The 14,229-nt window shown below is 40.6% G+C and overlaps 2 protein-coding genes across 3 annotated transcripts in view; one reads left to right on the top strand and one right to left on the bottom strand.

Annotated features, from left to right (window-relative positions):
* The window catches only part of LOC110000510 (amine sulfotransferase), a 7,573-nt gene extending 940 nt beyond the window's left edge, over positions 1-6,633 (top strand). Inside the window, exons 1-6 of one of the 2 annotated variants that reach the window (XM_029281613.2) lie at positions 1-2,935; positions 3,505-3,716; positions 4,765-4,891; positions 4,987-5,081; positions 5,207-5,387; positions 6,177-6,633. The exon at positions 1-2,935 is cut by the window's left edge and continues 322 nt beyond it. In XM_029281613.2, the coding sequence (XP_029137446.1) occupies positions 3,516-3,716; positions 4,765-4,891; positions 4,987-5,081; positions 5,207-5,387; positions 6,177-6,301 (729 nt within the window). In that variant the 5' untranslated portion in view covers positions 1-2,935; positions 3,505-3,515 and the 3' untranslated portion in view covers positions 6,302-6,633. The remainder of the gene's footprint in view (positions 2,936-3,504; positions 3,717-4,764; positions 4,892-4,986; positions 5,082-5,206; positions 5,388-6,176) is intronic. The other variant, XM_020655801.3, reaches the window with a different exon arrangement.
* A 1,096-nt stretch (positions 6,634-7,729) lies between these two features.
* rwdd1 (RWD domain containing 1) lies at positions 7,730-13,887 on the bottom strand. The gene is made up of 7 exons (XM_020655796.3): positions 13,706-13,887; positions 12,523-12,588; positions 11,563-11,693; positions 10,070-10,213; positions 9,822-9,954; positions 9,671-9,733; positions 7,730-8,363 (listed from the first exon to the last, which is right to left on the bottom strand). The coding sequence occupies exons 1-7, from the start codon at positions 13,776-13,778 to the stop codon at positions 8,251-8,253; spliced, it is 723 nt and encodes a 240-aa protein (XP_020511452.1). The 5' UTR covers positions 13,779-13,887; the 3' UTR covers positions 7,730-8,250.
* Between the last annotated feature and the right edge of the window lie 342 nt (positions 13,888-14,229).

The following is a 14,229-nucleotide window of genomic DNA, read 5'->3' as shown; positions in this document are numbered from 1 at the left end:
ATAATGCACAGTGGTGATTCTAGAGTCTGTTGGGACCCTCCGAAATTTCACGAGGGGCCCCTCCAACCAGCGTCCATCACAACAAACACTGAAACAAACAATCATCTTGAAAATGTGTTTATATATTCCATCTGACTCGTATTTGTGTAAATATTTCTTGTACCTATTATTGAAACCTTACTTATATTCCTATTCTATTTGATTAATATTTTTATTATTATATTTCTACTGCTATATTGTATATTTTGGAGCAACTGTAACGATCGGATTTCCCTCTGGGATTAAAAAAGTATTTCTGATTCTGATCACAATTATGTTGTAAATAATCTGACACCAACAAAAAATCGGGAACGCAAATATCAACCTCACTGGTTAACATATGTCTCCTCCATTCATAGGACAAGACTAACAACATTCAATCATTTACTCCTCTGTGAGTGAGGGGTGTCAGATGGTGTCCCCCTGAGGCACATTTTGATCAGCTGATAATACAAACCTCAGGAATTTAATTAACGCCTCTGATTGCACGAGGATAGAAACTCTGTGGATCTTTAGAAACTATTAATTCCGTTTTGTGATGTTTCTGATCAATATAAATGACCAGTTTTATGCAGTTTCACAGATATTAGTTTCCTCTTCTTGTCTTTGTTCTTGTGCGCTGATACATTGTAGGAACAGTTATTGTAATGTCTAATGACTGTGTGGCTCATGTTTGCTGTGCAATTATATTTAATTGAGTTTTATTATGATTTAGGGCTGCATATTGGTTTTTACTTTCCTGATTAAGCCACTAGATGGCGCTGTTTCCCCCTTAACGTAGGCTAATTTGCCCTGGCAATCAGACTGTATTTCTGAAACAGTTTTCTTTTTTAAATGTATACGCAAAGAAAAACTATTCATACAAAAGGCTGTGAAGAAGGGATTAAATCTCTCTCTGCTCCTGCTAAATTTCAATGATATGAAAATCATTCAATTGCAGCACTTTTCTTTGTCCTTTCATGAATGGGACCCTTTTTTTTTGACTTTTTTGACTTTTTTCACTCAGGATTTTGATTTGAGTTATTTTACACAACTTACATGCACTTCCTTTGTTGAAATTGTGCACCTTCACTTGTTACAATACATTGTCTGTTGTCCTCTACTCCTCCTCTCCATTTGTCATTTATCAACAACATGACACCAAGCTACTAAACTCTAAGCACAACCCTGTCGGTCTCACTCAAATATCGAAACACAAATTGCATCATTTTGCACAATTTGTTCACCTGGACTTCAAAATGCAGCACTCTGGTTACATATATAGAATAGAATGGAATTACTTTATTGATCCTAAACTGGGAAATTGTGGTGTTACAGCAGCAGGTTATCAGAGCAAATAAAACAATATAAGAATAGATACATAGTAAATAAGCACTAGAAATATATATATATAAAATAAAAATAAGAAGAGATTTATACATTAAGGATTTAACTTAACATTCTTACTGGTTAAAAAAAATAAAAAATTAAATACAGCATTTATTAAGGCTTGTCGACTGAATGTAAAAATACTTGCTGGAGGTAAGAGGTGTAAGTTTGCAATTTATTTATCTCACTCCTGTTGCGCCTTTGCTAACTTACATTGAAGAACAATTAGAGAAAACACTTGAGTCATGTGTCAGAGCCGGTGTGGATGATGACGTCCTCTGGCCTGACCCGTATCAGAGGAGAGATGCAACGTGATCTGGGTCCTTGCATCTTGCAAATTGTATATTGTCTATTCAGCTATATGGAAAAAAAACCCTTCACACATCCATTTCAGTAGAGAGGTGCAGAGGAGAGCAATGTGTCATCAAAACACGTAAATGTTTCAGTACTAGACCTTCATCAGGCACATTGTGTTTTTATTCAGCTTATCACTTTGAATTGCAAATTTTGTATCTGTGCACTGATTTTCTTTGTGCTCTTTCTCATTGTACTTACAGGTGAAATTCCTGAGTTTTGCTACATGCTACACTAAATAGGAAACATGTTGCATATACATGTAACACTGTAAAATCTATTTCAGGACAAACAAACCTACACTTCATCAAAACAATGAAAAGTCAAATTATTTCCACACACCTGCATGTGTCAGAATATGTTGCATGGCCTCAAACATGAAGACTTTTGATTGATCACATCCATGTTTATCTGATGCTCTGTGTGAGAATATAACAGCTGTGTGTGTTGTTTTGGTGGAAGGACGTGGCTTTTGAGAGTTTGAGAAATGAAGCCTCTGTTTCAGGAAATGTGTTTTTAGTGTTTGTGAAAAAAAAATACAAACAATGGATTTAAAGTTGTTGACATTGGCCTCTGGATGCGCTGGGATGCTTCATCAGCGATGTGTCCTGGGGTCATAGGTGGCTGTGTTGATCCTAACCCTGACTTGCATCCCAGCAGCCATCGGTTCAGCCCTCTTAATCCAGAGCCATATGGTCGCTTTCTCTGCGGCTTCGCTCAAAGGATTGGAAAGCCGTCTTCATGAGATGCCCAGTTAGTTGAGGACTTCGCTAAATAGCCTCTACAGCCGACTTCAATGGGCTCATAGTGAGTCTTTCTGCCCCTGTCCTGGCAGACCTCCACCAGTACATGGTATTTTGCCCACTTCCTTTAATTGGACCTCTTCCATGCGTTCTTCCCATGACTCAATGAGTTCCAGCAAGATCAGCTGTTGTTGCCTCAGAGGTGCTGCTCATGTCTGGCTGAAGTGAAGTGAAGTTCATTGTGCTGTGGGAACTTTACCCAAGTCGACGGTCAGCTCCCGGTCAGAGGATGTGAAGAGGATGTGGCGATATCGTCCTTATGCAAGGGCCTTTGGACAGCTGCTCAGGAGATGCTGGTTGTGAGGGTTGGCTGGGCCTGGTAGAGCATCATAGACATCTTGGAAGTCTGCCTGCATGATGTTTATGACGAGGTAATCCTGCGCTGCTCCACACTCTCCCATCTTGACCAAGCCCCCTGCTGTCTTAACCCCTCCACTCTGCTCAGTCACTCCTCCTCCAACACCTCCTATACATATCTCATGACTTTGTCTTCTTGCCGCTCCTTAGCCTCTTCCTCCTCATCCTCCATATGTCATTCTCCTCTCTCTCTCTCTGTCCCTGATCTGCAACCCCATCTCTACAATAAAGGCCTAAAAAGCCCCAAAATAAGTCTTAAAAAAACAGTTGATTACTCAGTTGTTCCTCATAGTCTGCATTTTTCCAATAAGCCTTACTTTAAGTTGTATGGGGTGTTTCTGTGAACTCTCCACACTGTTCAGTCTGTTCACACCGACGTCTCCCCTCTGTGTCTGCAACAGGGTTTAACAATACCAGAATTTTACAGCTTCGATGTGATTCTAGTAAAAGTCAAGCGATATCAATACCTACAGAAATAGAAGAAGTCCTGAGTACCCAGTATGTTGTGAGCACATCCTGCACACTGTCTAATACATTGCACTGTGAGGAAGAGTGATGATGACGAGGATGATATTGTGTTCAGGGACCATCTGGATGCAGCAGATCCTGCTGCTCATCGAAGCCAAAGGAGACCTGACGGCCATCTCTCAGGAGGGGAATAACTCGGACCTGGTGCCCTGGATCGAGCTGAAGGGCAACAGAGAGGCCTTCATCGTGGCCCCCTCGCCCCGCCTCAGGGTCTCACACCTGCAGTACAAGTTCATGCCTGCAGCTCTGAGCAGGAGGAAGGGAAAGGTGTGTAATCATGTTTAACACGCACCTTGAATGCATCTTATCTTTGTGTTTCCAACCACTGTTTCTCTTTCTGTTTGTACACGGACGGGACAAAAAAAAATGATTTAAGAACTTTATGTTTTTGCACAAATCGATTGTTGTAGATTATAACATATTATTGTTTTAAAACAATATAAGATCTGTTATTTTAATGATCGATATAGCATCAAAAAGTTTCAAAGCTTTAAAGGAGCAGTATGTAATTCTGACACCTAGTGTTTAAAACGGGTACTGCAGTCTAAATTCTAAACATCATAGAGAGCTGTCTCCCCCCCTCCTCTCTAGAGTTGATGCTCACTCAGGTCACCATGTGGTGGACTCTGAAGCTTCAGTGTTTATCCAGCTCTGCATGGGTCTGTAAACCTTTCTGTGTTCTAACCTCTCTCCATTTTTCAAAAGCATCTCCAATATTGATCCTAGTTTGAGCACGTTTCTGCTCGTGGAGCTTATTAGAAACATGCAGAGGCTTTTTAGGTCGGGTACAATCACTTCTATCTGAACCACTTCTCTTGTTGGTTTGACCTGATAACTGCTCTCATATCTGGCCAACTGAGGGGCGTCCAAAACGACCGTGTGGGGGGGTCGCCTTAAAACCGCCTACCTTCTCTGGTCCAAACAAATCCAGAGCATTCAGGAGCAGAATCTAAAGTTAGAAGGAGGACATACTGGCTGCTGCATTGTTGTCAGAGAAGCCAGCACTTCAACATAGCATGTTTCCTTAATGATCAGATAGTAAGATACCTTTATCATCTCATTCAGTAGATATCTTGCTCCTTTTAAAAAACACAACAGATCTATTGTTTTTCTCTGTTTGTCCTGCATTCCTGTTGTTTGTTGTATTCTTCTCTTGTGACTTTATGACCCATAGCTGCAGGAAACAGTTCACACAGAATCACCCTGTTAACTCTGAGAGGCCAGTTTCAGGCCCCAGAGCAGTTTTTTAAATGAACATACAGTTACAGAGTTGAATGTTGTTGTTAAGCAGACTTTCCATTTCCTTTTGTTTCAGGTGATCTACGTGGCGAGAAATCCCAAAGATGTCCTCGTGTCTTACTTCCACTTTCACAATTTTGCAAACATGTTGGAAACCCCGAAAGATTTTGATGATTTCTTTGAGAAATTTATGGCGGCCAGAGGTAAGAAAAGTTCTGCTCGGGTGTATGATCTCATGTGTTACCGCTGTAGTGTAATAATAAGTGTGTGTGTGTGTGTGTGTGTGTTTCCTCCGCAGTGTTTGGAGGCAGCTGGTTCGAGCACGTTAAGACGTGGTACTCCCACAGCGACGACATGAACATGCTGTTCATCACTTATGAAGAAATGATCCAAGTAGGCGCTCACATCTTTTCATCTTTCTATCTATAAGCTTGTAAAACTATCGGATGTCGTTCAGAAGTATCAGTCTGTATTCAAAGAGATATTTAGTTTGGTGATGTTTCTGTGTGTCTGTGGAGGACCTGCCGTCGGTGGTGAAGAGGATCTCCGGCCTCCTGGGTAAAGATCTGACGGAGGAGCAGCTGGCCGACGTGGTGAAGCACAGCACCTTCAAAAACATGAAGAAGATCCCTCAGGCGTCCTACGAGCAGGTTTCAGACGACCTGCTCAACCACAGCCAGGGACGCTTCATGAGGAAAGGTGAGAAAAGAAAGCCTGCACAACGAACTACAACACTTATTATGAAATCAAAAGATGTAAAAAGGCACCCTTTGACATGCAGTCATATTAACAGCTTTTAAACTGAAGTTAAAGGGGACATATTATAGATAAAAATCCACTTGTTCAGTGTTTGTGCACATATATCTGGGTAACCTGAGTGTCTACCGAACCACAAAATGTGAAATAAACCCATCCAGTCCTTTGTTTGTGGTCTGCATAAGTCTTATAACACAGAGAAAAATGCTCTGTTTCAAATGTGCTCTCCTTGTGATGTCACAGTGGGATTCTGGTAAAAAAAGAAAATCCCCTCCCCTGATATCTCCACCCATGGACTCCACCCCCAGCCTAGAGCAAAACTTGAGCACAGGTCTGCAATTTTTATTCTCTCTACAGTGGAGTGATGTCTACCTGAAAACTCAGGGGGCGGGGTCATTACATTTAAAGAGACACACACACCAAAACGGAGCGTTCTGAGAGAGCTGGTTTATACAGGGTCACAAACCTCCTCTGGTGCTGGATTCATGTTATATTTTGACCAAAGCACAGCACAGATGTTTCATTTAGACCACAGGGGGACTGTTTGAAAAGGTGGAGGAGGGGGGAGAATATGTCCTCCACAAACATGGAAAGGAGTTAAAGAGACCTGGGTTACACCTATAGAGCCAACCTGCTGAGGATGATCTGGTGCGGACACTTTGAGAAAACGGACAGTGTGAATGAGTAACTGCAATCGTCTGATCTTCCATTATTATGTGGCGTTCACCTCAGGCACCATCGGGGACTGGAAGAATCACTTCACCGTGGCTCAGAGCGAGAGGTTTGACGAGGCCTTCCACAGAGAGATGCAGGACTTCCCTCTGTCGTTTATCTGGGACCTCCGGGACATAAAGTGATCACACTTCATCAGGACAAAAACCAGAGAAGAAGAAGAAGAAGAGTCACAGCTGCAGCTACATGAACGATACTGAAGAAAACTTTATTTATATGGGCTTGTTTTCCCTCCTGCTATAATGCTGTCCATGTGCATGTTAGCCTTCAGGGCTAACCTTTCCATGCTGAAACAGGTTGGGGCTGAAAAGGTGCAGAATTTAGATTTTAATTCTCTCATAGTGATTTCATTGATTTCAAGCACACTCTGTAAATATGTTATTTTCTCACACTGACTTTAACGTTACGGTTTCATTACACTGACCTGGCTGTTTGAATTAAACTATTTTTCACTGAGTCTCTGCAGACGACCTCGTACTTTCTGACATATCTTAACATCTATCTGCTTTCATCGATCAGTCAAGATATTTATTTCTTCATCGGTATATTTTGTTCCCGAACGACTTTTTGTTTGGTTGTGGCTAAAGGTGATAAAAACTGGAGTGTACCCGGGTCCTGGTCCTGGTCCCAGTCAGAGGGCGCCAGGTCTGCTTGGATGCATTTTTTATAAAATAATATAAGTGCACATCCATCATGTATAAATGTGAGTGCATGTAAATATAAAATAAGATTACAGATGCATTTTGTATATCATATAAATACAACCTAAAACATGAGTACATAAACATTTTATTTAACTTATAGCTGCACATGCATCTTACGAAAAATATTTGTGGTCATGCATTTTATATAAAATGTGTGTGTGTGTGCCTTATATAAAAAAATAAATTACATTTAATATAAAATCCGAGTTCACAGGCACTAATTACAAAGTACGAGAGGTCATATATTTTATCATTAAAGGAACTGTTTATTGAGTTCTCGTTTGCTGTGGATCCTGGTTTTTAAATATTAGCTGATCTCAGCTGTCATTGGGCGAGAGGCGGGGTCACACCCAATCACAGGGCTGACATACAGACACACTCAAATGCTGCATTCAGGTGCTGCTCGGGTGGTCCTAGTTTCTGAGTTGGGAAGTCATTCTTCCGACTTCAGTGTGTTCACGTGATTTCACTTTGGAAAGTTTGAATGTTGTAACAACAGCAACAAACAAATTTTTTTTAACGTGGCCCTAATCAAACCTAAATCTTTTCCGAGTTGTTGTTCCAACTTGAGCAGGTGTTCATGCGTATTTTACAACTGGGAAATTTGTTTTTCCGATGTGTCCGACACCACGTGAACGCAGCAAAATTCACACCTACAGGCAATTTAGAGTCACCAGTTGGAGGCTGTGAGGCAGCTGGAGAGAACTCATGCCTGCACGGGGTGAACATGCAAAGTCCCCAGAGAGAGGATCCTGTCTGATGGGGGTTCCAACCAACAACCTTTTTTGCTGTGAGGCAACAGGGCTAACCATTCCCGCCCCGCCCCAACATTTCAACATTTCAAACATCATCTTTGTGCATCTTTTAATCAAATATTGGTTTTAATGTTTTTCCAAATCATCACATTCTGTCTTTTTATAAACTGTACACAGCGTCCATGTTTTAGGGTTCATGTCTTAAATTAGTGCTTCCAGTTTTCACTTTTATTCTTTCTTTATTTTATTCAAACAAGAGTCTCAATGGAGTACGCTCACTTGTTATTGTAAAAGAGTTTATTTATTCATTTGAGTATTGTGTGTCTGAATGCTTTTCTTTTCCCTGGACTCACTTAACGACACTGTACTGCCCCCTACTGGCCGAACATCCGCGCTGCCACACAGCAGCAGAGCGAGGTCAGACATTAATCTGGTACATTTTAATTATTCAGGCGTTGAATTAACACTCATGGCTGTGTATACGTTGTGTTTCTGCAGATTCTCTCTCCAGCTGCTGTGAGAGTCTTTACAAAATGAAAGCAGCTGTTGGGATTAAACCGTTTCCAGAGAACCCCGGTGCAAGGTCCAGTCAGTCCTCACAGTCCTGATCCTAGATTAGTCTTCATCGCTGCCCATCTCTAAAGGGTCAAAGTCTGGGTCGTCCTCATCCAGGTCCAGGTCCTCGATGTCCTGGAACAGAGACTCGTCCACTTCTACGCTGTTTCCACCTGCAGAAGAAGAAAGAAGGAGTACATCACAATACAATTCACTCTCAACTGGATCCAGCATTTAAGATTTAAACTTTAAACAATGATCAGCAGCGCCCTGAATCTCCTCAAAGCTGTGACACAGTATCATCAAAGACCCCAGACTCATTCATTGTAGCTCACAGAACACAAGAGTTACTGGTCTCACTGTAACCTTCATCGATTTGCACGATGTGTGTTATTGTTATGAATCTTTCTTTCAAACTTCACCCGGAGTTTCTCCTGCCAGACCGCTTGTATTTTTTCCACTGCAAGTCAGAGTGAGCTGATGTGAGAACGCAGCAGGATATTCTCCGGAGAATTCACCTCAAGCCAATGGGAGGGGGTGGAGACGTTTACATCCAGTGACCAGTACATATACTTAGGTCATTAAACGGCGGCATTCTGTTTTCTCTTCTCCAGCGTGTTGTTCTCCGCTCTTTTGTTGATGTTGTTATTCTGTTCAACTACACATAGCACTGATATAAAGGCAAATATTCTCATTATAGCGTCCTGTAGCAGACTCTGTTGCTTAGTCCACTACTTCTGCATCGGGTTTTTTTTCAAACGTCATGTCTCAAATTATCTAGGTATTTTCAGGAGTGCATATTTAAAAAACAACTAGAGAGGTGGAACAGCTGTTTGTGGTTTAAAATACTATCTTCCTCTTCCACATCTACTGTATGTCTCTCTCTGTGTACGGATCCTTTCTGTAATGTTGTCAAACGCTGAGAATAACAATCTCAACCCCGTTAGAGACAAAAACAAGATCTCTCAGTGAACAGACTTTGATTGATTGAGGATTATGTTTCAGCACTTAAGAATGAAGAAACCTACAGGAGACATTAAAACCTGTTTGTACCTGTTAGTCATTTAGACCCAAAATAAGTAATAAATATATAAAACACATTAACACCTGCTCCTCCTCATAATAACCTCAAATCATGTCTTTTAGTTTGTTTTCTATCTCTGGTCCTCTTGGTCTCAGCTCGGCTTGTTGGCTTCTTGTGTTGCCTGTGTTCTTATGAGCTCATGATGGCTCTTATTGGGGGGGCGGTCTGTTTTGTGCTGGTCGGGTTAAATATGTTGTTGGGCATTTTGTTGCATGGCTTGTCTTGCTCTTTTTTGTTTTTGTTGTCTGTGTTTGGGTTCTTTTGCTTTGTTCTTTTTCTGTATTTGCTGTGAGTCAAAGCGCTTTGTAAACCTGTGTTTTTAACGGTTCTGTATAAATAAAGTTATTATTATAAATCAATCTATTGCATACAGAGACGCTCAGAAAACATTCTTACCGTCTTCAAGGAACTGGATGTCAGACGTGTCCAGGTTGTGATCTGTCTCAAACAGTTGTTTACCTGGTGAAGCAAACGTCACATTTTCTTCAGTCTGTACATTTATATGATCAACTTCCTTCAAAGTTCACAGAGAGCGCCGGAGTTTTACCGGTGAGTTTGAGTTTGCCCCCCTGCTCCTCCTCTTTCTGCCGTTTCTTCCTCAGCTCGTCCACCTCCAGCTCGAACCTCGCTTTCCATGCCAGGAAGTTCTCAATGGTGACCACAGTGCCCTGGAACAATACCTGACACACACACACACACACACATCAAATGTCTGACAGCAGCAGGTCCTAAACGAGAGCTAAGATATACGACTGTAATCATTTAGAATTATGTGAACGTGTTTCCTTTTCCTACCTTCTCCGCCTCCTCTAACTCTCTCTCTCTCCGTTCTTTCTCTTCCTCTCGTCTGTTTTTCATCACGTCCACGATTTCGTTGAGTTTCTCCTGAACGGCTGTGACCAACGTGAAGATCATCACCATGCCCAGGTTCTCCTCCGCCTGCAGAGAACGCACATATTCTTTATTCACATGAAGGAAACACGCTTTCCAGCAGCTGGAGAGGTTTGAATGATCAGAAAATGATTCCTGACTGGTAAAATGACACATCGCTTACATTTGGAAAAGAATCTGAGAAATTGAAGGAGGCATAACCTGTGAAGTTGATAAACCTGACTTCATGTAATGCAGAAACATGGTGACTAAATGGATCCATTTCCACTGAAGGAACTTTCCCAACTTGGGACCTTTAGAGGAACTATGTGCATTTTAACTGCAGGAACCAGGGTCTAAAAAAAAGGACCCTGCTTGGGGGTAGTACTTTCTAAAAGTTCTGGGACCTTTGTCGCATTGCCCTTCGACGTCTCCTTACCGCCACCTACTGGACTGGTGGTGTAGTGCAGTTACTTTCATTCTCCATATGTCATTGGCCTCATTTGCATAATCTTCCCGGGACTTCAGACTGCGGTGGAAATGCTAAAACGACACCCCCAGATCTTTTGAAAAGGGGCTGATATTTAAGTTTGGATGATTTGGATTTAAAATTATTATTCATTTATTGCATATCAGTTTCATGCTCATGCAATTTGTAGTAAAGTAACAGTTTCTAGATTTTACAGTTTTTTGAAAAAGTGACCAATTGGAGATTTGTTCTGAGCAATTCAACACATCACATCTTCTTCAAAGAGTCCACGTTGATAAAATGTGTTCGTGAACAAACTGAGATCGTCAGAGGAGCATGTGAGTGCAGGGAAATAAAACACAAAACATTAACCTGGAGGCGAAGGACAGATGGTGTGTTGTCTCTAACTCAGGAACACAGTCGTATTAACGGATGGATAAGATATTTTCTGTGTTTGCTGTGATGAAGCTGAGGGAATACTGAGCTAACCGAGGTAAGACAAGATTGTGTTTATGTTTTTAAGTTGTATAAAAATGACCCGGAGTTGTGCAGCTGTGGTCTGACTCTGTTTCACCGTCTAAGATCTGATGTTACTGTAATGTATGTTTTAAATAAAAAGATTTGATTGGCCGTATGATAGTCACCTGGCCTGTTAATGCACAGATGGAACGCATCATAGTATACTCAAATTATATTACAGATACAGATTTTGGTTTCTCAAAGGAGATCTTAGAACATTATTTACACAACACATAAGCTGCAGCTAAGCAAAGAAAATGCTAGGAGATGTTGTTGGACATTTCGTCTCAGGTTTGCTCTTTGGGGAGATAAAATACAAAATAATTTCATTCCATCACACTGAACAAACAGATCGAAGCCTCACACAGACAGACAGAAAGAGGATTTAAAACAACGTCAGTGATGGAGATCACAGTGAGTTCAGACAGACCTGTTGTTGGAGTAAAGTGAGGATCTCCCCCACATCGACGTCCTCCAGGTTCTCCTGGGACTGAATCTCCCACAGAGGAGCCTCGTCTGGATATTTCTCTACATATGTGAACTTTAACAACGTTTCCACAACTGCAAGAAAATAAAAACAGACAATCGTTACAAGTTAGTTGGCGTTTTTTTTAAAAATTTTTATTACTTATATTTTATTTGCTTTTCTTCATGAGGATACATCAAAATAAACACAGTATATAAACGTTGGTGTCAGTTTAACCTCCTTTTAAATATTCTCTTCAGACTTTGTGGTGGGTTTTAAAGTCAGTCCACTTTCTCCATTTTCCTTGGCATGCAGATTGTTGTCGTCTTAAATTGTGTGTAAAGTTCTCCATATCATGTCGTTTTTCAACAATGTCCAACCAGTTTCTCTGAGTGGGAGGATCCTCCTTACACCACTTTCTTGTTATAGCTTTCTTTGATGCCACCTGTAGTATTCCAGCCAGGTATCTGTCTTTGCTTTGTATATTTTCCTGTGTTAGATTTCCCAGATATAGCACTTCACAAGTCTTAGGAAGTTCATAACCTAAAATTGCTTTCATTCCGTTCCACACTTCATCCCAGGACTCAGTCATTTTCACACATTGTGTTCCCCACACTGTCTCCAGCGAGGCCGTGGGACAAGTGACAATCTTCCTTTGAGTTTTGGTGTGATGAAAAATCTCACAATATTTCTCCAACCGTATTCCCTCCACATTCTAGAGCTTGTCGTTCTACTCTGTGTCCTACACATGTTATAACACTCTTCCTTTGTTACTTCTCTCTTTAGTTCCTTTTCCCATTGATCTCTAATGTACAGAGTTGAAGTTGTTCTATTTCTCACCATATCTTGATACAATAGTTGGCGTTTTTAATCTCACAGTTTAAAGACGCACTGAATGAGTTACTGAAACATCAGCGTACTCACTTTCTCCATCTTCTCCTGCATCTGACGTCACAGTGATGGTGAAGCTGGTGGGGTTATCTGAAAGAACTACAAACAGACACACACGGGTCAGTGACAGAGTTTCAAGGACAGAAATCTTTCTTACCGAAGGCCATAACTCTGTACAGCAGCTCACCTCATGCGAGCAGAGAACTGTCATCATGATAACATCTGTCTCTCCTTACTGTAATCTAATCTGCTCATGTTTACAAATTATCCCTGCACTCAAGTTCACTTCATTTGTCTGTTTACTCACCGTTATATTGTATAGTTTCTGCTTATAACATGTCTGCACTCATGCACTTTAACTTATGTCAATACTGTCCATTTACTACTCTGTTTTTGCACATTTACATTTAATCTTCCTATTAAAGACGAGTAATGTTAAGTTAAATCCTGGTTGTATATATTCACATTCTTAGTTATGATATTTTTAGTACTTATTTACTTTGTATTTAATATTATATTGTGTTTTTTGCTCATATTGTGTGTTTGATAACCTGCTGCTGTAACAACACAATTTCCCAGTTTGGGATCAATAAAGTAATTCTATTCTATTCTATTCTATGTTGCTGTCTGATTCACATAATTGCACCATGTGCCAGTAAACAACAAGCTTGCTGCCCTTCTTACATCTTAAAGATAGATATTCTTTTAAAGAAGCAAAGATTGTCATTAAACACACGACAACAATAAGACATCTTAATTGATCTCTTAATTGCAGCTTCACTGTGGTGAACTATGCAGTCAATGCTAATAATGCAACTTAATAATAGTCTAATATACATGCCGAATTTAAGTAAACCTTCATAATACCTAAAACTGGACTTTTATATTATGTTTATCACAAAATAAACGTGTTTTAATCGATATTTGATGATTGGCACTTTTTCTGAATGGAGTTTGGTGTAATCTTCTGAACATAACACTGAGTTAAAGGCCCACTGTGACAGCTGCTTGTTTGACATTTAACTCTGGTTACTTTTAAACATTACCTCCATCTAACAGCACTAAATGTCAAACAGAATAGTGAATAAAATCCGTCTGTTTTTACTTTTCCTCCTCGGATGTAAATACCAAAACCAGCTACTTAACATGCTCTTCTGCAGCTAGCATGTTAGCTCCGTGACTGTAACTTTCCTGTCTTCATTAATGTAATTCAGACCTGTGAAGGAGTCTGGGTAGATGGACTCTATCGCTTCTAGTTCGTTCCTCTGCTCTTCGGCGTAGTCCGTCATGTTTTGTGTCCTGAAGGTTATCTACAAGTTGTAAAAATCATCACCGCTACTTTGAAGCTAACACACCGGGCGTGCTGCGTGCTGCGCTGGCCCTGTGGCGATCGATCATATCGGCGTTCTCACAGTTTGGTCTGACGCCGTAGTATCACTGCGGTGTGGTAAGAAGAGGAACGTTAATTAATGGGATAATTACAGTGTTAGAACTAGAACATTCTACGTTTGATAAATATAACTTGGTGTTTCTGTTTTAAGCGATGTTGCTGTTGTTAATATTGCAGATCTATGGTTTCATGCAGCAACTTCAGACTTCTGATATCCATTGATTGAGTCTGCTTTGTGGTGAAGAGACTTCAGAGCACTTGTTTGTTTTCTGTCCTGTGTCTCAAAGGTTTTGGATCAACATTAGAAGTTGGTTGTCGCTAAAAATTAATGATATTCCATCTTTTGATAT

This window comes from Labrus bergylta, chromosome 8 (assembly GCF_963930695.1).
Source record: "Labrus bergylta chromosome 8, fLabBer1.1, whole genome shotgun sequence".
In the NCBI taxonomy this organism is placed as follows: Eukaryota; Metazoa; Chordata; class Actinopteri; order Labriformes; family Labridae; genus Labrus; species Labrus bergylta.
This window is presented reverse-complemented; position numbering and strand designations above follow the sequence as displayed.